Source organism: Podarcis bocagei, assembly GCF_964188305.1.
Source record: "Podarcis bocagei genome assembly, chromosome: 17".
Classification (NCBI taxonomy): domain Eukaryota; kingdom Metazoa; phylum Chordata; class Lepidosauria; order Squamata; family Lacertidae; genus Podarcis; species Podarcis bocagei.
Window position 1 is genome coordinate 43,233,733 of NC_138143.1, and position 25,059 is coordinate 43,258,791.

General features: G+C 46.4%; 3 protein-coding genes across 5 annotated transcripts in view; 2 read left to right on the top strand and 1 right to left on the bottom strand.

The window, feature by feature from the left end:
• CFAP91 (cilia and flagella associated protein 91) overlaps positions 1–4,347 on the bottom strand; it is a 24,929-nt gene extending 20,582 nt beyond the window's left edge. Inside the window, exons 1-3 of the mRNA XM_081176343.1 lie at positions 4,193–4,347; positions 1,531–1,607; positions 12–169 (exon numbers count right to left, since the gene is read on the bottom strand). Of these exons, the coding sequence (XP_081032469.1) occupies positions 12–169; positions 1,531–1,607; positions 4,193–4,301 (344 nt within the window). The 5' untranslated portion in view covers positions 4,302–4,347. The remainder of the gene's footprint in view (positions 1–11; positions 170–1,530; positions 1,608–4,192) is intronic.
• A 2,072-nt stretch (positions 4,348–6,419) lies between these two features.
• On the top strand, positions 6,420–9,724 carry COX17 (cytochrome c oxidase copper chaperone COX17). Its single transcript, XM_081175949.1, has 3 exons — positions 6,420–6,558; positions 8,046–8,163; positions 9,401–9,724. The coding sequence occupies exons 1-2, from the start codon at positions 6,431–6,433 to the stop codon at positions 8,128–8,130; spliced, it is 213 nt and encodes a 70-aa protein (XP_081032075.1). The 5' UTR covers positions 6,420–6,430; the 3' UTR covers positions 8,131–8,163; positions 9,401–9,724.
• Positions 9,725–13,368: 3,644 nt separating this feature from the next.
• Positions 13,369–23,531, top strand: POPDC2 (popeye domain cAMP effector 2). 3 transcript variants are annotated; one of them, XM_081176819.1, is made up of 4 exons: positions 13,369–14,210; positions 16,938–17,046; positions 20,976–21,495; positions 23,175–23,531. In XM_081176819.1, the coding sequence occupies exons 1-3, from the start codon at positions 13,720–13,722 to the stop codon at positions 21,456–21,458; spliced, it is 1,083 nt and encodes a 360-aa protein (XP_081032945.1). In that variant the 5' UTR covers positions 13,369–13,719; the 3' UTR covers positions 21,459–21,495; positions 23,175–23,531. The 3 variants fall into 3 exon arrangements, with proteins under 3 accessions (XP_081032945.1, XP_081032946.1, XP_081032947.1); XM_081176820.1 differs by having other exon boundaries at positions 20,976–21,491; XM_081176821.1 differs by having other exon boundaries at positions 13,371–14,210; positions 20,976–21,366.
• Positions 23,532–25,059: the final 1,528 nt, after the last annotated feature.

A 25,059-nucleotide genomic window follows, 5' to 3' on the forward strand; every position in this document is an offset into this window, starting at 1 on the left:
AGGGCCCTTACCTAGCCAGCTTCTGAAGAGCCTCAATGCGCCGTTCTGCCCTTCCTCTCCATCTTCGGTCAATGAATGGGGGAACAGGGTTTATTTCTTCTAATTGCATAGAGTATGGTGGATAGTGAATCAGGTTACTGAACATGGTTTTAAATGCTGGAACTTTCCTCTTTTTTATATGGAAAAAAGATAGAAAAGGCAAATATTGCAGGTAAATATATGGAGAATAACAGCACAAGAGCTAGTATTTGTGTGGAAACATAACTATTGGGAAAGAACCAGGATCCTGAGCTCACCCACTACCGCTAACCACTTGACAGATGGGCAGGGCTGTCTACTTGTCAACCACTGGATGCCAGCTTTAATGGGCAGATTTGAAAGCCCTCTAACTGTGCTTCCAGTTCCTCCTTTGCCTTGAACAAAAACTGCAAGAACTGTTTATATAATAATAATAATTTATTATTTGTACCCCGCCCATCTGGCTGGGTTTCCCCAGCCACTCTGGGCGGCTTCCAACAAAGATGAAAGATACACTAAAATGTCACATATTAAAAACTTCCCTGAGATGTCTTCTGAATGTCAGGTAGATGTTTATCGCTTTGACATCTGGTGGGAGGGCGTTCCACAGGGAGGGCGCCACTACCGAGAAGGCCCTCTGCCTTGTTCCCTGTAACTTGGCCTCTCGCAGTGAGGGAACCGCCAGAAGGCCCTCGGAGCTGGACCTCAATGTCCGGGCAGAACGATGGGGGAGGAGACGCTCCTTCAGATATACTGGACCGAGGCCGTTTAAGGCTTTAAAGGTCAGCACCAACACTTTGAATTGTGCTCGGAAACGTACTGGGACCCAATGTAGGTCTTTCAAGACCGGTGTTATATGGTCTCGGCGGCCGCTCCCAGTCACCAGTAAATTTAAAAGAGAGGTAGAGCTGGGTATCATCCGCATACTGATGAACACCCAGCCCAAACCCCCTGATGATCTCTCCCAGCGGCTGCATGTAGATATTGAAAAGCATGGGGGAGAGGACAGAACCCTGAGGCACCCCACAAGTGAGAGCCCAGGGGTCTGAACACTCATCCCCCCCCCACTTTCTGAACACAGCCCAGGAGGAAGGAGTGGAACCACTGTATGACAGTGCCCCCAGCTCCCAGCTCCTCAAGACGGTCCAGAAGGATGTTATGGTCGATGGTATCAAACGCCGCTGAGAGATCCAGCAGAACTAGGAAACAGCTCTCACCTTTGTCCCTAGCCCACCGGAGATCATCAACCAGTGCAACCAAGGCAGTTTCAGTCCCATGATGAGGCCTGAATCCCGACTGGAAGGGATCCAAATGGTCCGCATCCTCCAGGCGTGCCTGGAGTTGTTCAGCAACCACCTGCTCAATTACCTTGCCCAGGAATGGAAGATTTGAGACTGGGCGATACTTGGCCATATTGGCCAGCTCCAAAGATGTTTTTTTTAAGAAGTGGTTTAATGACCGCCTCTTTCAGCGGGTCTGGGAAGGCTCCCTTTAAAGACTGTAAGCACCTACCATTTCATCGTGAAGCAGATGGGACTGGACTGTTGCTTGTGCATGGTCTCTCTCACTTGAAAGTGTATATAATGGATCTAAAACACATATACAGTAAATAGAAACATTTTCATTAAACTTATGAATATTAGGCTGAGTGATAACATATAGGACCTTTCCCCTTCCTCCCAGCTATTCCTTCACTTTGAAACTGGTGACGCAGATGAAGCATTGCTACCAAGGAGTGCTTACAGTGCCTCACCGCAGACACCAAGACTGACTCAAACTAGCCTGAGCCCTGATTTGCCCTGCCCTCCATGGCAGCCTCTTTTCTTCACCCCTTCCATGTCACGTCTGCCATGGAACATGAAGAGGCGTGTACCTTTTAGCCCCTCCTAGTTTCCTTGTGGCACATCTGGCTGGTGGGGAGAACGTTGTTTATAATAGTTGAACCGGGTTAAGCACTGCGTCTGTTTTATGTGACACTCCTGGTCAAATTTGTGTTTCACTTCCCATTGTTTTCCTGTTTTTAGAGAGGTGCACTTAGTGTGTCACTTGCTGTGTAAGCACTATGGTGTTTAAGGGCCGGGAAGGGGGGGAGCTATACAGCTAAACAAAATGAAGTAAGATTGGGGAATATAGTGGGTTTACGTTCCTTTTTCCAGCAACCACACGGGCCGGGGGAGAGGATCAGACTGGGATGCCACAATAAGAAGGTGGTGATGCTGTTTACAGCACTCATGTTGGGGTGCGTGTGTGTCCAGTTGAAGAAACAGCTGTTGAGTGTGGGGAGTACCTTTTCCCATTCTTTGGGCCCCTTAGAAAAATAAAGAAACCTGCTATACCTGGAGCTGGTTGTCCAGTGTGCAGCTGAATGGGGCACAGCTGTGGGCAGCCTGTGGAAGTACCATCCACCTTGGGCTTGCCCACATAAAGGAAGTCTAGGGTGAGAGACTAGGGTGATGTCTGCCATTTCCACAAATGCTTCTGGTTGAGAGACTTTTAAGGGTGAGCTGAGAGTTTATTTGGACCCTGGGTGAGAACCCAGAGGTTGAGAGATGTTTCAGAAGGAATATATATTTATAATATATATATATTGGTATTAATGTAACATTTAAACATGTAATAGTTTGCTTACGTTTTCTGTTGCTTCAGTTTTTTGTACACCAATTAGAGAAAATTTTAATATATTAAACAGTATAGAAATTAAATCAGTCAATCAATCAAATCAGATGTGCTACCAGAATAAAAAAAAGGTTGAAAGGAAATATAATTTTCTTGCTTATTTGGATGAGGAGCGCTGTTAAAAGGCTGTGATACAAAAAAACAGAAAACAGGTAAATAATATTGATTACTGCTTGCATCAACCACATCAGTGAGGGAACGGTAAGAGCTAAATGTCAAAATGTGTCAAAGAGTCAGAAAAACTGGTGGAAAGAATAGCTTCCCAAATGACTGTATGGGGGGGGGGGGGCAATAACAGGATAACTATAGGGGAAATAAAATCTCATGCCAATTTGCATTTCCAGGAACCACATTGGGGATGGGGAGTGAAATGCCTAAACATAGTAAAACAGGTACATAGTTACCTGTGTAAATTGATGTTTGCAGCCAACACATTAGAGCAGAGGTGTAAAGGTAGCAAGAAAAAAACCGCAAATTCCACTTTGCAGCACTCACCTAGGGCAGCGGGTGGCAGTGGTAAAGACCAATGTGATCAAACATGAGTTACAACGATTGATTGAAATATCACTGGTGACGAATTTTTTTTTTTAAAGCTGGAAATGAATATGATCTCCTGTCTTCTGCACTCAATGGAAGGGAGGGTATAATCCACCTTTATTACGGCATGTTGTGGTTCTGTGCGCCTGTTGTGGGCGCTGCTCCCATGAAGCACAACTTGGAAGATCTTTATGGGTGCGCTTTAGTCTTAATTCTATTCACGTTTAATTGTATTTTCAAATGCTTATTCCCCTCCCCCACGTTTTTAGCTGTTCTTATTTTTATCTGTACAGAAAACTGCTTGGGAGTTCTTGGGAGTCCCTTTCAGGGGGAAAAGCAGGGTATAAAAATAATAACAACAAGGCCACTTCCTGCGCTGCCTTTAATGCAAATACCTGTCTTTTTAATGTATTTCCATGTTGAATTGTGGGTGGGGTTTTTAAGCGATTGCCTCCCTCCCTCCTCCCCATGCTCTGCTTTTAGCTCTTCTTAGTTTTATCTGTAAGCTGCTTGTAAGTCTCTGTGTCTGGGGGGAAAGCAGGGTATAAATATATATATATATATATAAATAAAAACAACAACAATGCCACTTCCTGTGCTGCCTTTATAGCAATTATCTGTGTTTTTAATATATTTCCATGTTTAATTGTGGTTTTCTTTTAAAAAAACAACATTGCCTCCCTCCCTCCTCCCCATGCTCTGTTTTCAGCTCTTCTTAGTTTTATCTGTAAACTGCTTGTGAGTCTCTCTGTCTGGGGGGAAAGCAGAGTAAAAATTTGTTATTATTATTATTATTATTATTATTATTATTATTATTATTAACCATGCCACTTCCTGCGCTGTCTTTATAGTAATTATCTGGGTGTTCACCGCGATCGCGCCCCCCCCCCCCGCGGGCGTCCCCGTGAGGGAGAAGGCGGAGGCCAGCCTCGCTTCCCGGCGCCCCTTCCCCGCAAATCACCGTAGAGGAAGTCGAAGGCCCGGCTGGGCGCCACGGCCCTCCGGTAGCGAGCCCCGGGGGGCGCCCCGGCCGCCGCCGCCGCCCGACCCACCGTCACCGAGCGGCTCATCTCGCCACTTGGCCGCCCGGCGCGGCTGCGCTAGGCCCAAGCGTCGCCATAGCAACGCCGGGACTCGGCGGGGAGGGGGCGCGGCCTGCGCGCGCAGCTGAAGCCGCAGAGATAGGAAAGGGCAGAGGAGGCTGCGCGCTGGAGCGGGAGGGGAGGAGGGAAGCTCTTACGGCAGCAGCCGCGAAATTCAAAGACGCCTCCTTCGTGGGAGGAAAGCGAGGACAAACCTTGTGGTTGTTGAGTCATTTAGTCGTGTCCGACTCTTCGTGACCCCCTGGACCAGAGCAGGCCAGGCCCTCCTGTCTTCCACTGCCTCCCGCAGTTTGGTCAAACTCATGCTGGTGGCTTCGAGAACACTGTCCCACCATCTCACCCTCTGTTTTCCCCTTCTCCTTGTGCCCTCCATCTTTCCCCACATCAGGGTCTTTCCCAGGGAGTCTTCTCTTCTCATGAGGTGGCCAAAGTACTGGAGCCTCAGCTTCAAGCTCTGTCCTTCCAGTGAGCACTCAGGGCTGATTTCCTTCAGAATGGAGAGGTTGGATCTTCTTGCAGTCCATGGGACTCTCAAGAGTCTCCTCCAGCACCAGAAGTCAAAAGCATCCATTCTTCGGCGATCAGCCTTCTTTATGGTCCAGCTCTCACTTCCATACATCACTACTGGGTAAACCAGAGCTTTAACTGTACGGACCTTTGTTGGCAAGGTGATGTCTCTGCTTTTTAAGATGCTGTCTAGGTTTGTCATTGCTTTTCTCTCAAGAAGTAGGCGTCTTTTAATATGGTGGCTGCTGTCACCATCTGCAGTGACAAACCTAGACAGCATCTTAAAAAGCAGAGACATCACCTTGCCAACAAAGGTCTAAGCTTGTGGAACTTTATCCCTAGGGAGACCTGGGTTGCCTGACAGTTTCCCCCCTCTTTTTTACAAGGCAAGTAAAGCGATGTTTAGGACATCGGATATGCAGTGGTACCTCGGGTTAAGAACTTAATTCGTTCTGGAGGTCCGTTCTTAACCTGAAACTGTTCTTAACCTGAAGCACCACTTTAGCTAATGGGGCCTCCTGCTGCTGCCGCCAGAGGACAATTTCTGTTCTCATCCTGAAGCAAAGTTCTTAACCCAAGGTACTAATTTTGGGTTAGTGGAGCCTGTAACCTGAAGCGTCTTCATCTTCAACCTGAAGCGTCTCTAACCCAAGGTACCACTGTAATGCTTGTATCCATGTGTTGCTTAGTGCATTTGTCTTCCAGTAGTGGGTCAGCTCTTGATCATATCAGAGACACCGCTGCTAATTTCTCTTTGGGTTTTTTCTTTTTCTTTTAGGAGAGGAGAGGGAGGGAAAGGAGTCCAGAATTCCCTTAGCTTGTAAGTTTGCATTTGTTCGCACAGCATCGTCAGCACGCATAGGACTTCCCAGAAGAACCCTGCCTTGCAGGGGTCGGACTAGATGGCCCTCGTCATCCCTTCCCCTCCACAACTCTAGGAATCTGTGAGGACAAGAGGGCGGCCGCTTGCTCTGAAGAGCTTGCAGTCCCAAATGCAGTAACAGTGTCAGAAGGCATCTTGGAGCGTAATACTTTTCTTTTTGGGGGTTTGCTAAATATTGTGCTTTATTATTCCATTGAAAACAAGCCAACAAACAAACTCCGCTTCTCGCTGAAGTTGTTGCCCCTTCGTCTGCCTTCTTTTATCCTTTTCATTCCTGCGTGACATGGCCACTCTTTTTAGAAAAGAAAAGTGGGCACAAACGGGGGGGGTGGATTAAAAAACAACCCCTTTTTGCAGTTGCAAGATGAAATGCGGGATCTGATCCTGAAAAGGGTGAAGGCTGCTGGCTGACTCAGCCTGGTTCTGTCTCCTCTCCATCCCCCCTCTGGCCAAACTGCCAAGCAAGGCGACGGTGCTGCCCTGTCTTTTTATTTATTATTTTCTTTTCCTGCAATAACCCCTCGCGCACTTCCGGAAGCCGCGCCCTCCCGCCTCTGCCATTTCGGGACGGTCTTTGTCCGCGCAGGCGCACTCCCGCCGACACCCTCCCCCTGGCTGGGCGTCCAATGGCGAGCCGAGTGTGGCGGAAGAGGCGGCGGAAGTGAGTGGGGCGGGGAGGCGGGCCTCTTTCTGCGAGCGGGCAGCCATGTCGACCGCGGCCCCCCGCGACTCCCCGGGTCTCCCGTCTCCTGCGGCGGCGGCCGAGCAGAAGCCTCCGCCCGCCCTCAAGCCCTGCTGCGCCTGCCCGGAGACCAAGCGGGCGCGCGACGCCTGGTGGGGAAGAACGGGGCCGGGACGGGACGGGGGGGGGGCTGGAAGACTCGCCGGGGGGGCGACGGGGAGCGGGCAGCGCAGGCCGGATCGGGGGCTCTCCTCTGAGCAGAAGGAGGCAGCGGAGCCCCTGCTGGACCTGGCGGCCCCCGTCCCCTCCTCCTCGCCAGGTGCCTTAGGGCCGCGGGGCGAGAAGCGGAGAAGAGCGGGGAGGGAGCCGGAGGGGGCAGAGCTTTCCAAACTTTCCACTTTCCGAGACACGCGTCTTTTCCCGACACGGTCACTCGGTTCTGCTAGCAAAGCGGAGGTCAAACTTGGCCTTGAAATTCCCCAGAACAGATTCCAAGGTATAGTTAGCGCCGTAAAAACTTAAGACACGTTGAAGGATCCCTGAAAAATCGACGAGGTAATTACTATTTCACGAGCAGAATGGCCACAAATCCATTGACGATGGGCACTGCTCCTAGGAAACCCAGCTGCAACAGACTTCACTTACAGATAACTTGTAACGAGTCTAAACCTTAACACATGCAGTGGTACCTCAGGTTACAGACGCTTCAGGTTACAGACTCCACTAACCCAGAAATAGCACCTCAGGTTAAGAATTTTGCTTCAGGATGAGAACAGAAATCGAGGCCCCATTAGCTAAAGTGGTGCTTCAGGTTCAGAACAGTTTCAGGTTAAGAACAGACCTCCGGAACGAATTAAGTACTTAACCCGAGGTGCCACTGTACTATGTACAGAACACCACACCAGAAGGAAAACAGATAGAGAAAATGAAACCCGGGCTCCTTCTGGCCCTACTTTTATAGTCAGCCTGGCCTTGACAGAAGAGAGAACAGAACCACTTTAAGCCGTCTGTACTCAGCTTCTTGGAAGGAATAATCCAGTCATGAACCTTCTGCTTGTTTCTTGAAATAAGTAGAATAGGAAAGATCTCTGCACATCACATCAATACTTTCTGCGCTAAGAAATGCAAACTGACAAAACCTACATGCTGCAGTTGACACACAGTTTGGAAAGCTCTGATCCACTCCAACCCCCTGCAATGCAGGAATATGTAGCTGCCCCATACAGGGATTTCCCACCCCTTATATTTCCATGCTTTCTGAGTAGCTAGTGATAGTGCTTCAATGGGGAAACACCCTGGGAAAAGGGTTAGGAAGCCTCTTTGACCCTTGTTCTCCTCTCTTCGCATCAAAACATCAGCCACTGCATTTTGTAAAACAGAAAAGACAGTTTACCTGATTCTTTTTAACCAACAACATGCAGCTTTCCTGTAGCCTTACCAGAAAGGTGATCTGAATGGGACGCAAATTGCAACCATTCATTCCTTTGGAGGAAGGAAGCATAATCTGCAAACGCGGGTGGAGGACAGTTGGACATTTGTACCAAAGAGTGCCGTCAATTCCAGGCTAGTCTTCCTCAGCGCTGATCAAGTCAACTCCCTAATTTGTGAAATTGCTTAATTGGGAAATTTTGTCTTGCAGCATCATCGAAAAAGGAGAAGAACACTGTGGTGCTCTTATTGAGGCCCACAAGGAGTGCATGAGGGCCTTGGGTTTTAAGATATGAATAAGATGAAGCACACACCTGAATGTTTGGAAGGTAAATGGATGTCCTCTTGCAACGGTGCCATTTTCCAGGGGAAATGCATGCTGTTAGCTGTCAAGGTGAGGAACGTGGGTGGCGCTGGGGGTTAAACCACAGAGCCTAGGGCTTGCCGGCGGTTCGAATCCCTGCGACGGAGTGAGCTCCCGTTGCTCGGTCCCTGCTCCTGCCCACCTAGCAGTTCGAAAGCATGTGTCAAAGTGCAAGTAGATAAAGAGGTACCACTCTGGTGGGAAGGTAAACGGTGTTTCCGTGCGCTGCTCTGGTTCGCCGGTGTACAGCTTCCGGGTCATGTGGCCAGCATGACTAAGCCGCTTCTGGTGAACCAGAGCAGCGCACAGAAACGCCATTTACCTTCCCGCCGGAGCGGTACCTATTTATCTACTTGCACTTTGACGTGCTTTCGAACTGCTAGGTTGGCAGGAGCAGGGACTGAGCAACGGGAGTTCACCCTGTCGTGAGGATTCGAACCGTTGACCTTCTGATCGGCAAGCCCAAGAGGCTCTGTATTTTAACCCACAGCGCCACCTGCGTCCCACTTGAATGTGGTATATGAATGTAATAATAAAACAAACAAGGGGTCATTACCATGATAATACCTTTTAACATAGTAAATACGCCCCTGCAGATTCAGGCTTGTAAAGAATTTAAAACAGGAAGTTTGGAGTAAATAAACTTCCTTTTATAGTGTATTGTTTGAACATCAAAACATGATGTGAGAGCCTTTCATAAGTACTCTGAATATACTTTACCAAACACCTTAAAAATCGTTGGGCAAAAATGTCAATGTGTCTACTTTGTATGTCTGACTGATGCTTTTAGATTTGTAACAAGCCAGGAGGTAGATTTTGTTAAATGTAAGAGAAATTTAGCACTGGAAGAAGTTGCAGACTCTCCTTCCTTGGACAGGCTTCTGCTAGGGATTCTTTGGGTACAAACATTCCGTCGAAAGTTTGAAGTATATGGTCCATTGTGTTAACCTTCCAAGTCCAGTAAGTCTTCAAAGTCACTGTGGTTAAGTAAAACCGCCAGTTCTGTGGTGGCAGATAGTGGTGATGATGGTAGACGTAAAATAACTACAAATAAGTCATAAATTAATCCTTGGTATGTTTTACTTGCAGGCATTGCTTTCATTAACTTCCCAACATAAGTTTTAGAGGAACATCATTGCTAATAGATGAGATATATAGCTAAAGCTGCTTCTTATTGGACCTTTTCTCCCTTCTCCCTCTAGGTGATTTGCTGTTGAAATATTAGTTTGGGGACTTTACTCTTCATGGCTGCTTGAACACGGGTGTTTATTTATCAGAAGATGAATTTATTGGGGAAAAATACGATGGATTCTAAAATCAGAGGAGTGTGTTGAGTTACAGTCTTCTTCCATGGCTGGATCCTGCCTAAGTGATAATAGGAGAGATTCTCCTGAATAAACGTTTGAGCACAACAAAACTGGCTCCTGTATGATGCAGTTGTATCTGGGAAACTATGTCACCACCCTCCCATGTATGCACTGGAATTAAATATGCTCAATCAATAAAAACAAAGTTGGCTGAATTCAGAGATGCTGTTGGATTGGGCAAGTATGTGTGCACGTACTCAAGTTTCCATTGCAATCTGCCAAGCTCCTTTTTCAGCAGAGGTCAAAATCAACTTGTAGATTTGCTGTGTATAGGCTGCATGGCTACCCAGCTGGGTAGATGGACAGAGTAATATTTTGTGTGTGAAAAATATAATTCATGGGTTCCAGCATTGTGTGACTTACCTCTCTTGAGAAGGGGCTGCCGTAGTAAATCCATAGCGAAGCTGCGCAAATGTCAACTGCGTAGTTGGGTGGTGAAGCTGGGTTGGTTGGTTTTCTTTTATTTGTTAGATTTGTATTTAATCTTTCTGTCAGGGCTTTCAGGGTAAGATGCAAAGCTTTCCAAGTGACCTTATATTGAAGTGCAGGACAGGTCCTGGCCTGTGTCAAGTTTGTGGATGGAATTATTTTGTTAATAAATAAATAAAATGAAAGCTGCCTCTGACACCTTCAGACTCTGATGCATGTAAAACAGAAAAAAGACACTTGAAGACATTCCAGTTCTTGTAAATTTCAGGGAATACTAGTCTACTCAATATTACGGAATCAGAATTAGCTCAATGTAACCCTTGTTTTTCTCCTTACCTGAGAGCAGCTGCCTGATGGAGTTCAGTTTTCTGTGGAATTGCATCCACTGGCAGTGTTGCTTGAGCAAAATGCGCTCCTACAAGTTGAGGCGCCATATTTTTATTGGTCTCTCCCCCCCTCCCCTCCCCTTTGCAGTGTCCTTGTCATGTCCTATTATATCTAGAGGGTCCCTCAGGAACAGCTTTTGGGGTGGTGCCTGGGCGTTAAAAATCAGTAGGGGGGGTTCACTAAAAATCTGGTACCCAACTTGCAAGAGGAAAACTTAATTTTTGCTCAGACAAAGCCACCATGGATACAACCAGTGTTGTTTTTTACTAAAAAAATGTTTAGGGGTACTCTCATTTTCTCTCAAGAAAATCACCATTTTATAGTTCAGATTGGGAACAATAAATACAGTAAATGGACAAAAGTACAAAGATTCACAAAATGTTTAGGGGTATTCATACCCCTGTGTCCCCCCAGAAAAAAAGCACTGGATACATTTTCTGTATTTTCCACTAGTATTTTTCCTTGAAGTCTGATAATAGATTAGAATTTCTAACTCTTCCACAAAGGCCTTATGTATGGAAATCCTAAATTCTGAAATTAGAATAAATTATTAGCATAATCTTATATTTATTTTGGTGCTCCAGGAGACTCTTGAGAGTCCCATGGACTGCAAGAAGTTCAAATCTCTCCATTCTGAAGGAAATCAGCCCTGAGTGCTCACTGGAAGGACAGATCTTGAAGCTGAGGCTCCAAGACTTTCGCCACCTCATGAGAAGAGAAGACTCCCTGGGAAAGACCCTGATGTTGGGAAAGATGGAGGGCACAAGGAGAAGGGGACGACAGAGGACGAGGTGGTGGGACAGTGTTCTCGAAGCTACCAGCATGAGTTTGACCAAACTGCGGGAGGCAGTGGAGGACAGGAGTGCCTGGCGTACTCTGGTCCAGGGGGTCATGAAGAGGCGGACTCGACTAAATGACTAAACAAGAATATTTAATGGCTAAAGGCTTGGATAAGGACAAATGTTTGCCTGGAGCCTAAAGACATTTAATGATGGCGCCAGGCGAGCCTGGAGAGAGAGCCACCATAGACAAAGCCTGTTCTCCTGTCACCCTCCAAATCTCTCAGGGAGGGGGACACAGAGAAGGGACTCGGGTGACAGGTGCAGGGTCTGGGTCGGTTCATGTGGGAAGAGGTTTGTCCTTCAGGTCTTGAGTCATGGAAGGCTTCATTGGTCAGCACCAGCACTTTGAATTGGGCCCTGCGTACCTGTTCCCAAGGAGGCCAGGCAAGATTAAACACACTTCAGATGTTCTGAGAATACTGAGATCTTTGCACCCAAAACTTACTTTGGATAACTTAAATCTGCAAGGACATGTTATCTTGCAGTGTGTGAGGTGTCTTTTGTCCCTCTTGATGAAAGGGTCAACCTGATATTTTGTATTCAGTGACACAAAACGATTATCTTTAAGGTGTGCACCAACCATAATTTCTTTAGGACATTGTTTTGCATTTCAAACTCTTAAAACTCCAATCCTTGCATACTGCCACTTGTTTTCAAGGAAGCCAAGAAAAATGTGAAGTATACCACACTGTTATCTGCTCAGAAGTGTTAGATCAGTTTAACTCTGCGGGTTTTACAGGGTGATTTGAAGTCTGAATACCATCTTAATGCTGGGTTCCTTGTTGCCTGATAGTTCTTTCCACTTCACATAAAATCATAAATGAAAATGCCTTATTGTAGGACGGCCAGCTTCTGTTTTCTTGGGGATCACTCTGTTTTGAAAGAAAGGGAAAAGACTATATTTTAATCCATTTTTAATGGAATAATTTTCATCTCTTTCCATTTCCCCCCTCCTTACCCAATGCAGTATTTACACATAAACCTGCTCACATTCCTGCTCAGAAAAACTACCAGTATATTGATAATGAAAGGTAAGGCTTGTCTGACATTGCTTTGTGACAGCAGCTCAGCTGTCTTCCTATCTCACTGAGAAAGACAGGGATACTTGCCCCCCTCAGACCCCCGGTACTCCAGAGCTTTTGAAACTTTTCACGGCGCTGATACACTTTTTAGACGTGCTTCAGTTCGTGACACAGTAATTCAGTTTTCCTAGCAAAAGGGAGGTTAAAATAACCCATTTCCAGCCCCAGGACGAGCGCCGGGAGCATTTACGTGACACAGCTACACACTAAAGCCGAGACATTAAAATGTCATGACACAAATTTGGAAAGCTCTGCTGTGCTCTCTTTCTCTGCAGCCAGACCCAGCACAGCGGTGGCTTTAAGATCGGTAGCATAATTTTAAAAGTGGAAAGTCCACTCCACTGCGTCTGTTGTGTCCTTCTAGTGGCTGAAAAATAGGAATCAAAGTGTTCCAGCACTGGAAGGAAGCAGTTCTGGGGAACACCAAGCAAGAAATGAGACCGCAAAGGAGCTGTTCTTTTGACATATCACTCTTAAAGGTCAAGCAACTTTCCTTCGTTGACCACTCCAGTCTTCTGTCTGAATCATTTATAAAATTTGCAGCCTCAAAATATTGCAGCTTGTTTGACCAGACTCTGATCCACAGCTTCTGTCTAATTTTTAAAATCCCAGCTGTCGCCACTTCCTATGGATACTGTGGTCTACAGCCAACACCCCCCCCCTCCTAAAATCCTACCTTATCTTGTTTTCTGCGGCTTGCAGTTCATGATAGAGGAAATTCCTCCCCCCGCCTTGTGATATGAGAGGGGATTTGTTCTGCCAAGCAAGCCCTGGGAACAGACGGAAAGCATCTACGCAGACAATACTATGTGTAATCTCGTTCTCTGGTTATGTTAAGTGGCCATCGCTCGGCTGGCCTCTCTTCGCCTCTCAGCCTCTGCTTCTTGGATTTCAATTCCAAACATGGTTATCTATTTGGGGTCGCTCTTCTTTCCACGGCCGGGTGCTATACATTCCAAATTAAACACAAGTACCCTCCGCTGCTCCCTTCCCCACCCCTTCTGCCCTGGCTGCTGCTCTTTCACCGAGTCTATTTTCATTTTCTCACACGGCCTGCGAGGGAGCAAGCCGCAGGCAACTCTTCCCAGCTCTTCTCCCAGGGAGTTCTCAAACTGAAAGGCGTCGCTTCCTTCCAGATTGAATTTCTGGTGCTTCTGCAAGTTGGTGCAGCTGATTGGTATGAGACTGGACTCCTGCAAACCACATTTGGTCTTCCACTTTGGAGGAAGGGGGTGCTGGGGTTTTTTGGTGCAAACACATTAATAATTTTGAAAATGTTCTGGGGACCCACAGGCTGAGAAAGGCCGCTCTAAGACATAGCTACTGTTCAGCTCCAGTTCTAGGAACTGGTTTTACAAGTTCTCCAGTATAATTTTTCAATACATATTGGTGCAGAGGTTAGGAGACAAGGAAAATGAGTACAAACAGCACCCTCTTGGATCGGATTGTTTTCTACCCAATTTTATGTGAGGGATGGAAGCAGTATATGGAAGGACCAATCTATCACCTTGCTGGCTTCCTCCTCCTCCTGGGATTCATGGGAGGAAGTGGAACGGTTGGCTCCATCTTCATCTTTGGCTTCTTGACTGCTGGTTTCTTCTGTGCTGCGCTCTGGGGCTGGCTAGATGCTTGTGGACTGGACATCTTCATCTGGAACATGCTCTTAGTTCTGATCTGTCTGCTTCAGTTGGCTCACCTAGTTTACCAACTCCGTCAACACGCCTTCCCTGAAGAATTCGACATGCTCTACAAGCAACTGTGCCAGCCTCTGCAAGTGCCACCTCAGGTCTACAAAGAAATTGTCAAGTGTTGTGAGGAACAGGTTTTGCCACTGGCCAAAGACCAGAACTATGCTGTGGAGGGCAAGACGTCAATTGATCGTCTGTCATTCTTGTTGTCTGGCAGGTAGGCCTCACCTTCCCCTGACAATATTTTTTCTTGGCATTAGAAAACTGACCCAACTGGTGCTTTTGAAAAATAGATGGAGTGGCATGAAAAACCAACCAACCCATGCATTCTCCGAGTTCCCACATAGGTGGTAAAACCTGTGTCTTGGCTGTATCACTTTACTCTGCATTTGAGGACTCAACTCATGTGATGGAATACCCCCCTCTTGTCATTTCCCCCCAAAAGACCTTGTATGCCATTGAGAAGACTAGGTTAGAACTTCCTCTCTGGCATCTAGTTTTCTTAATGGAGGGCTCTTTTTGTGTGCATGTATGAAGAAGCATTCCATCCCATACCCTCCAACATTTATCCAATGAAAATAAGGACGTTCTATTCCAAAATAATAATAATATTATTATTGATACCCTGCCCATCTGACTGGGTGGCCCCAGCCACTCTGGGCAGCTTCCAACATATATAAAAACATAATAAAAAAGTAAACATAAAAAAACTTCCCTATGCAGGCCTGTCTTCAGATGTCTTCTACAGGTTGTAGAGTTACTTATCTCCTTGGCTCGGGGGTCACATAACTCTACACTTTCCAACATTTCTCCGATGGAAATAGGCACATTCTAAAGAAAACCGGGACATTCCAGGATCAAATCAGAAACCGGGATGTCTTCTGTAAATCCAGGACTGTCGCTGGAAAATAGGAACACTTGGAGGTTCTGAAGTCCCGGCTTGTATGCTGAAGTTGTGCAGCCCAGCTTTACCTTCTTACAGATTTAGGCTTTTTTTTTTACCTTCTAAACATGGGTATCCATGGGAAAAGGGGAAGGAGGGTGAGGGCTTAAGGACCCCACCCACAATGCTTTTCTGTGGCAAATGGTCTCCTCCTGAGGATGCTTTGCAGGACTGTTGAGCTAAAGTTGCGCATGGCCCTGCAGTCATGTAATCTGGCCCTCAGCATTTAGGGAGAGAGGTGTACTGTAAAATTAAGGTCATGGCAGATAAAGCAGCTGGCAAACAACAATGATGCTTTAAACAAGCTTTAAATGTGGCAGCGGAAGGTTGGTTCAGGGTTTTTTTGTATGGTGGGGAACAGTTACCGTAATTGGGTTGTATCTATTCCATTATTTCCTGGCATATGTTGGTTAAGTCTGAAGTGTTCCACACTCAAGGGATCTGGAATTTTACATTAAAAAAGAAAAATATTTCTACCGTGGGCCAGGTTTTACCTAGTTTGCTTGATTCGTTGGCTTATTTTAGTTTATGCTGTGATGCAGAATTTGGAGACTGTTTTGCAGTTGTCACAACCTGGAGGAATTAGGGTTGGGGCACATAAAAGGTAAGGGAAAGGAGATGGCTGTACAAGGGGTGGGAAGGGGATTTGCAATCTGTATTGGCCACTGAGCTATAGTTCCCTTCTCTTCCTGCTTGCGTGTTCCATCAAAAGCCCCCAACAACAGAAAAACAAAGCAGAGACATGTTTCCTGGTACAGAGCCTGAAACTTGCTTAGATAATCAGATAATCAGAAATGAAGAGTCGGTGACCAGTTTTTGCACCAAAAACCATACTGTCCCATCAGGGGGGAAAGGCGGTGTATAAATATTGAATACAGTGGTACCTCGGGTTACAGACACTTCAGGTTAAATACACCACTAACCCAGAATAGTACCTCAGGTTAAGAACTTTGCTTCAGGATGAGAACAGAAATCGCGCGGCAGTGGGAGGCCTCATTAGCTAAAGTGGTGCTTCAGGTTAAGAACGGACCTCTGGAACGAATTAAGTTCTTAACCCGAGGGACCACGGTAATATAGAATAATAATTGCCATTATCACACAATTCTCAATGCAGCCTTTAATCTTGTAAAATGCCATATGCATAGATGATACTGTATTAAATAATGATGAAGATGATGATGATGATGATGATGATGCAACTGCCTAAGCGGAACTTGATCTACTCTGCCTGTTGGCTGATGCAAATTATCCACAACTGGATCGCTGTCTATCCTGGGCTGAACACATGTGCTGCTTATAATAAGCATGCGTCCTGCCTTCTAGGGGCTGTTTTGGCCTTTTCTTTTGGGGTTTTATGCAGAAATGTCGATTCCTATCTTTATCAAGTGATATTTTGCTGCGCAACTCATGTCGAAAAGCATGCGCTCCGTCGTTTGGAGTGGTCCTTTTGAAGCTCTTTCCCATCTCTTTCTGTTTTTGCAACCCTGAGAGACGTGTCGGGGGCCCCTCACCCCACCCAACCACTCTGGGGCTATTTAAGACCTGTATGCTCTCTGGGAAGGGCTAAGAGAAACTCAGAACCAAATGCCTGTCAGCTCCTGAAGTTGGCCTGATAATATTTTGTACCAGGATGTCCAAATTTCCATCGGAAAAATGTTGGAGGGTATGCATTTGTTAGGATGGGTTAATATTTTGTATTATAAACTGCCTTGACTGCCTTAATGCAAAGGTGGGATGTGAATGGAATAATACATATTTTTTAAAAAAATGTTTGCACAACTGCATGAGGACCACTTACCTGCTCCCTCATATACCTGCCAGACCATTTTCCACGTGCCCCTGCCGTCAGATGCGAGGCCAGTGGCGTAAGAGTAATTTCTGTTGAGATCCACCTTGGGGTGGGGGCAGGTATTATCATGCACTGTATAAAGTTTGGGAAGAATTTTTAAAAAACGAATCTGCTTTAAAATGTGTCTTTTTCCTTCCCCCTGCCCCAATCAGGGTTAGAGTAAGCCAGGACGGACAATTTCTACATTATGTCTTCCCATATCAATTCCTGGATTCCCCCGAGTGGGAGTCGCTGCCTCCTTCCGAAGAGGGAACATTTCAGGTAACCTCACAGAACACAACTGCATCTTGGGGGGCTTTTGAGATTGTGTGTTGTGTGTGTGGTGTTTTTTGTCTGTTTGTTTACTTTCTGGGTCAGAATCATATCACAACAAGAACAACAACTTATTTATATGCCACCCATCTGACTGGGCTCCCCCAGCCACTCTGGGCAACTTCCAACAAATTACAACACAGTGAGACATCAAACATTAAAAACTTCCCTATACCAGGCTGCCTTCAGATGTCTTCTAAAAGTCAGATACAGTCAAACCTCGGTTGTCAAACGTAATCCGTCCTGAAAGCCCATTCCAGGCTTCCAAAACATTCCGACAACTGAATTACGGCTTTTGATTGGTTGCAAGATCTTCCTGCACTCAGCAGAAGCCACATTGGGTGTTCAGCTTCCAAGAAATGTTTGAAAACCGGAGCATTTACTTCCGGGTTTTTGGCATTTGGGAGCTGAATCGTTCGAAAACGGAGCCGTTCGGGAGCCAAGGTTTGACTGTACAGTCATACCTCGGGTTGAATGTGCTTCGGGTTGAGTGTGTTTGAGTTGCGGCAACCCGGAAGTAACGGAGCGCGTTACTTCCGGGTTTCGCCTCTTGTGCATGCGCAGATGCTCAAAATGATGTCACGCGCATGCGCAGAAGCACCAAAACATGACCTGCGCACGCGCAGATGCGTGGACACGGGTTACGTTTGCTTCTAGATGTGAACGGGGCTCCGTAACGAGGCTCCTGTTCACATCTAGAGGTACCACTGTAGTTGTTTATTTCCTTGACATCTGATGGGAGGGTGTAGTAGAGGCTGGGGTACAAAGAACTGCTCTAGTCATTCCATGCACTTTGGGCTTATGTTTCTTAGTAATCCTACCTCTACCCCACTAATGCCACATAGCAAGCTGCATACAAATCATACCTCGGAAGTCAAACAGAATCTGTTCCGGAAATCCGTTCGACTTCCAGAATGTTTGGAAACCAAAGCGCGGCTTCTGATTAGCTGCAGGAAGCTCCTGCAGCCAATCGGAAGCCCCATCAGACGCTCGGCGTCCAAAATAACATTCGAAAACTGGAATATTCACTTCTGGTTTTCAATCTTTCGGGAGCAGGAACGTTCGCCTCCCAATGCGTTCAGGAGCCGAGGTACAACTGTACTTTGAAAGCGAGGAGACTTTCAAAAGCAGTGTCTGTGGTGATCTATGGAGATCTGCCATTAAACAAAAGAAAGATGGAAATCCAAACTGGGGATGCTTAAAATAGCTGTTTGGATCTCCAAAGCAACTGGATTCCCAAAGCCCAAAGGTTGGGATTCAAAGCTGAGGTCTCCTGGGTTCAGCTTGCCTTTAAATTCTCTTGAGACCAGCTGTATACGTTTGAAATGGCCATGACATTCCAGAGGAAAGCGGACTTTGGGCTTAACGTCTTCATTATTATGGGACATCCACGTCACAGTATTTTTAACGCTGGACAACTCCACACGCCATAAGATTGCTCTATCAAAAAATTATTTTAAAACACTCAGTAAGCCCTCCCCAAATCGCCCAAGTACAATTCCTGCATAAATGTTTGGAATGAGTGGTGCCGCACTGTGTCTGAGGTCCTTTTAAGAATTCAGAGTCAGGATCCGTGACACGGCAAGAGTTTTGTCGTCTGGGCTGATAAATGGATTGTTCACTATACTCAATGGGACGGTGATGGCCTGCAGGGAACTTTAAAATAGAACGCACAGTGACAAGCTGTGGAAAAATCTCAAATATCCATTCCTGTATGGAGTGCCCAGCAGCTGCCTCTGAGGCAAACGTCTTCATGGAATGGCTGTGCTACCAAAATTAAGGGGGGGTATAGATAAGATATGGGACACAGTTTTAGGAAGAAAGGAGGTGGCCAATTTGGGCCCTTTCCAGGATGCTTCAAGTCTTAGCTGTCTGTGAATGCATAGGCTGCAATATTCTCTGATGCTTGCCATTTTCCAAATTCATGGGCTCAACATCGCAGACATCATACCGTACTTCTTTTGTACGTTCTGTACTGTTTTGTTGCTGCCTAAACAAAAATGTGACATACATTATATTTCCTCAATTTTCTTTTTCTTTTTTAAACCAAAACTGTCACATCTCTAATTTTGCCCTGAAGCTCGTAAACTGGCTGAAATTTCCTTGAAGCATCAGATTATTTTTAAAGCCTGAGGCTGTATCAAGGAAACAAGCACAGTAGCGTTCCTCTTGCTTCCCTTAGAAGCCAATCCTGTTCCCCTATTAGGTTTGACTGTGTTTCTTGTAGAAAACAGCGAAAACTGATTTTTATTTCATTGGAATAACATTATGTGACTTCACTATAAGCTGACCAAGTTTTCTAATGGGCTGGAAAATGCTGCTTGGAAAATGGGTTTCTCATCCCCTGAAGTCTTTCAGACCTCCCTTCGGAAAGCGATCCTATTCTGGCTCCCCTCGGTGAGGAGGCCGGAGCAACTGCTTGCTTGGCAGCAGCATTAAATACCAGACTCAAGGACATGTCGTGTCGCCTGTCCATGTTCTGCTTCCTTGGGTCTTGGCCAAGGAGATTCCTGGACCCAGGGAGCCCTCTAGGAGAATGTGGCTGAGCTCTTGCCACCCTGCACATGCCAACGTCTCATTTACCCACTCCAGTGAATGAAATCCTGTGTACGTTTCAAAAGTCTGGGGAAACACACATCTTTTCTCTCTTGCCAGAGTTTTACATTTCCTCCGTAAAAACAAAAGAAGCAGCTCTCATTTAAATGATTTCAGATAAAATACAGGGATGGTGTTGTTGGGTGTCAGAGAGAATTGGCACCAATGGTGGTTGCGATATTTGCTTTATTTACACCTGTGCAAGCATAACGCACACAGTGGAGGCAAATGTTATTCTTTACATTTATCGGAGCCCCTCATCACCAGCTTCTCTTGGCAATAAACAAATTAAACAACCTATAATTGCGAATCTAAGAAAACGTCTAACAAAAATCCTAAAAACTGTAAGAAATTATGTCTGAGCAGAGTTTGTACATACAGTTCAGCCACATATTATTAAGCCGTGGTTGAAACTTGTATGTATGAACTCTGCTAGAACATAATTTGTTATGGGTTTTAGGATTTGTTGTGTAGCTATTTGCAGAGCGGCAGAGAGCATCTTTGTGGTGTCAAAACACCTCCTAAAATCACGGTGAGATTCAGAGATTAAAATGTTAATGTCCACCATTTCATAATTTTAAGTAATTTTTAAAGACTCTGAAAATAAAAAGATCTTCACCTGGCACCAAAAATACATTATGGTTGATGACAGGTAAGCCTCTTCGAGAAGAACATTCCACAGTAGTGTGCATTTGTGTGTCACTCTTAAAAAGGTCGTCTTCTGTGTCAACATCTCCCATATATCTGATTGTGAGGATATTTGAAGGAGAGCCTCGGCTGATCATCATGGGGCACAGGTAGATACATCTGAGAAGAGGTTATCTTTCAGGTACTAAGGCGTTTTATAGTAAAAAAAACATTCCTACAGTACAGTACAAACTTTTCCAGGCATATTTATTGTAAAATCTCCTTTCCAAAAACATTTGAATTCAAAAGTTATGTACTGAAGTTCTCACCCTGGGCCAGCAGGGGGTACTGTAGATAGTTATGCAAATAAGGGATCAAAAGTGACGTTCAGTGATTGGATAGTTTTAGAAAATTGTTACAGTTACGTTGTAGTGGAGCTCTATATAAGCAGGCTGGCTGAACCCTTCAATTCAGTTCTGTTCTGGCCTGTGAATAAACAAGGGCTGTTTGAAGAATTGCTGTGTCGTCTGATATGTTCGCCCACAACTTAACAGGGACAGTATTGCAGCAGAAGTTTGGACAGCGTAGTGACTTTTTTTTTACACTCGATACAAAGGTCTGAGGTAGCCACCTCTCCTCTCTCCTTCCCTCTGCAGGTAACGCTGACAGCAGAGACTGACTGTAGCTTCATCACTTGGCAAAGGAAGGATCTCTACTTGCTCCTGGCCAAAGAGCGCTATATTGCCCGCCTCTTCTCAGTCCTCCTTGGCTTTGACATCTCAGAGAAACTGTATGCCCTGAATGAAAAGCTTTTTGCTAAATTCGGCTTGCGGTTTGACATCCGCCTTCCCAGCCTCTACCATGTCCTGGGACCTGCCTCTTCTGACATGGAGCTGGAGAAAGAACCAGAGGAAAGCGAGGGTCCAGCAGCGCCCTCGGGCCAGTCGCCCACCTTTGTCCAGACAGCTCCTGCGGCCCCTTGCACTGTGTCTCCTCCTGCCCCTCCTGCCCATCTCAGGAGACCTCGGCCTGACAGTGACCTGTCTGGTGAGGATTCTACCAGTCTTGTATTGGAAGATTTTGCTGAGTTGACAGGGTCCTTTATGGACTATTTGAGCGAAGGGGAATATATGAAGTGAGGGCACTTCTAACATGGGCACACATCACCCTGTGTAAGTAAGTACTCTTTGTGACGTTAGGAAGAATCACAACTGTGTGTGCTGGGAGGTGGTGTTTGATGTGTCCAGCATGCTGTGCACACCATTGTGCTGGTTTTCCTGGCAGGATGTGAAGGACGCACATCTAGACTCATAGTTCATTTGCTCCAAAAGGCTAGTCTCAGTCCTCCTTACAGCATGAAGTCGTGTCAGGCTTTGGGGAATTGGCTTCCTCCCCCATGGCAGTAACAAAAGATCAAACGAAAGGAGCGTCTTACTAGTTAGAATCTTTAATGATCACACTGAGAGAACAAAGAGCATGTCTCCTAGAAATCGGGGTGCTCCCAATTAAGGGTCACTCTTCCCCCTTTGTCCCTATTAATCTATGCCACTCCTACGTCTTGTAACCTGAGCTTGTAACTTCTGCGTTTTCAGTTCTAACACGTTCTGAGCTCTCCATGTCCTTGGAGAAGGGGGGTGGATGCTGTCCAGAGACTGTGAATCTGTTAACTCTCTCTCTTCTAATGTTTCTTCTGCTAGCTGTTCCCCATCCAGTATTTCCCAGCTTCTGCCTTCTGAACTATGGCCCTCTGCAAACCACTATTCCAAATCTATACTGTCCTCCTGCTCTTGGGAAGATTCAGGAGCAGGGGGAGGGGGAGGCTCCCACCATTCCTTCTCAGTGCAGTCCTCCTCAGCACGGTCCCTGACAAGTGGCCCCGATCCAAGCAGCTTCAAATGTGAGGTTTGAGCCTCAGGCCTGCCTGGATGTTATACAGTGGTGCCTCGCAAGACAAAAATAATCCGTTCCGCGAGTCTCTTCGTCTAGCGGTTTTTTCGTCTTGCGAAGCAACCCTATTAGCGGCTTAGCGGATTAGCGCTATTAGCGGTTTAGCGGCTATTAAAGGCTTAGCGGCTTAGCGGCTAGAAGGCTATTAGCGGCTTAGCGGCTTAGAAAAAGGGGGGGAAGCGAAAAAAATCGCAAGACTTGCAAGACGTTTTCGTCTTGCGAAGCAAGCCCATAGGGAAATTCGTCTTGCGAAGCGCATCGAAAAATGGAAAACCCTTTCGTCTAGCGGGTTTTTCGTCTTGCGAGGCATTCGTCTTGCGGGGCACCACTGTACTTGCTAGATATGTAGGTTCAGCATAAGCTTTCAAAGCCAGTTCAAGGAGTTGCAAATTAGGACCTGACAAAGTGTTGTTATTTATGGACCTTAAGGTCCTCCGTGGGGCATACCAGGAGAGGCGGTCCCGTAGGTACGTGGGTCCTAGTTTTGAAACGTTCAAAAACCGAAGACTCAACAGCTGACAGCTAGGCCTCCGGATCTTGCACTTAGTGAAAGCCACGTGGAATGTTTGACTTCTGAGCCTTGTTCAAAAACCGAAGAATTTACTTCCATGTTTACAGTGTTCATAAACCAAAATGTTGGTCAACGGAGACGTTCGAAAACCGAGGTACCACTGTATCTCCTTGATGGTTCTCTCGGGCAATTTCCTGAGCGGAGGTTTGGCCTGTATTTTAGCTCAGTCCAGCATCCGGCAGCCCCTTTCAATACTCCAAGCGCTGATTAAACGCCAACATTTACTAGATCCACAAATTATGGGTGTATTGTACCCATAAACTCTGGACCCCACAAACGCATGACAGTGTGGATAAACAGTTCTAACGAGAATGACAATATGCTTTTTGTCCTGCAGCTTCTGGAAGCCTCCTGAGGAGTAATCGCCAGGCCTCTGCAGAAAGACGAGCCCCTCTGGCTCCTACGCAGACCCCAGAACTCTAGAGAAAGAGTTTGGACTCTCAAAGACCCGCACGTCACCAGATGGTCACTTACGGCTGATCATAATGGGGCTCATTACTTGTGTGTCGACACGTGGATTGCACCGGCACCAGCATGGCGCACTTGGAAGTGCATGCATGAGACTGAAGTGTGATGTTGGAGCACTTCCCACAGATTGTTGACCTGCAGTGGCACCAGGCTATTTCTGATTGTATTCTTGAGCACTTGCCGTACGGTTCTGCTGTGAGGTGCATTAAACGTCTTGGAAATGGTATCTATAGCTAATGAATGGAATTTGCTCTCTGTTGAGGGGCTGTTGGGTAGTCTTCTGTTTCAAAACATGGTAGGAGGGAATTACAGTGGCACCTCAGGTTAAGAATTTAATTCGTTCTCAAGGTCCATTTTTAACCTGAAACTCAATCAATCTTTATTACGGTCCAGAGACCCAACAAATCATTACAAAGCAATACACAATTCATACAGCCTACCTCCAGTCGGGTGGCGCTGTGGGTAAAACCTCAGCGCCTAGGGCTTGCCAATCGCATGGTCGGCGGTTCGAATCCCCGTGGCGGGGTGAGCTCCCGTCGTTCGGTCCCAGCTCCTGCCCACCTAGCAGTTCGAAAGCACCCCTAAGTGCAAGTAGATAAATAGGTACCGCTCTGGCGGGAAGGTAAATGGCGTTTCCGTGTGCGGCGCTGGTGCTGGTTCGCCAGAGCAGCTTCGTCACGCTGGCCACATGACCTGGAAGTGTCTGCGGACAGCGCTGGCCCCCAGCCTCTTAAGTGAGATGGGCGCACAACCCTAGAGTTGGACACAACTGGCCCGTACGGGCAGGGGTACCTTTACCTTTACCTTTTACCTCCAGGTTAAACAAGCATTTTGTTCAGAATATAGGGATCATTGGTTCTTGCAACCACCGATAAAAACTTTGCCACTGCTAATGTTCTAGTCTTTGTCCGGTCTTCCAATAGGAACCTGACATAGTGATTTTCCCGGGAAAGGTACCAGCAAGGGTAATATCAGTTCAGCCCTGGCTTGCTCATATTTTGCACAGTGCAACAGAATATGTTTTATGGAATCGATGTCTTGAGCACACGAGCAAAGTCTGTCCTGGTAGGGAACTCCTCTCAACCTGCCATCCAACACTGCAGAAAAAGCCACCTCTATTGGTCTGTCACCCCCCCCCAACTGTATTACCTGGGTTATGAAGGCGCCCTAAAGGCGTTAAAGCAAAGATTATGGGATAATGCACACAGTGACTTGCGATCTCGACCACACGCAGTCTGTAGTCCGCTGGCAGTAGGAGTACAATATGGGCATGTCTTTAAGTTAACATCTTACATTAAAAACCTGAAATTGTTCTTAACCTGAAGCACCACTTTAGCTAATGGGGCCTCCTGCTGCCGCCAGAGCACAATTTCTGTTCTCATCCTGAAGCAAAGTTCTTAACCCGAAGTAATATTTCTGGGTTAGCAGAGTCTGTAAACTGAAGCGTCTGTAACCTGAAGCGTCTGTAACCCGAGGTACCACTGTTCTTTTCTTCATGTCTTCCGATCTGGTTGACTAAGGATAAACGCTGCCTAGCTGGAACTGAAATTTAAGAGGGGATGGGTGGAAGGAGGAAGTCATAACCTACATATATGACTGACCTTTCTTGCAGTAGAGTGACTTTTACCTCAACTGGGGGTACAAACAGAGGCGGAGCTAGCTGTTCCGGCCCCCATGCTGTGCACTCAGGGGGGGGCAGGGTTAGCTACTCGCAGGGAGTGCTGCCTGCGGCCAGCAGCGAGTGTCTCAGGGGG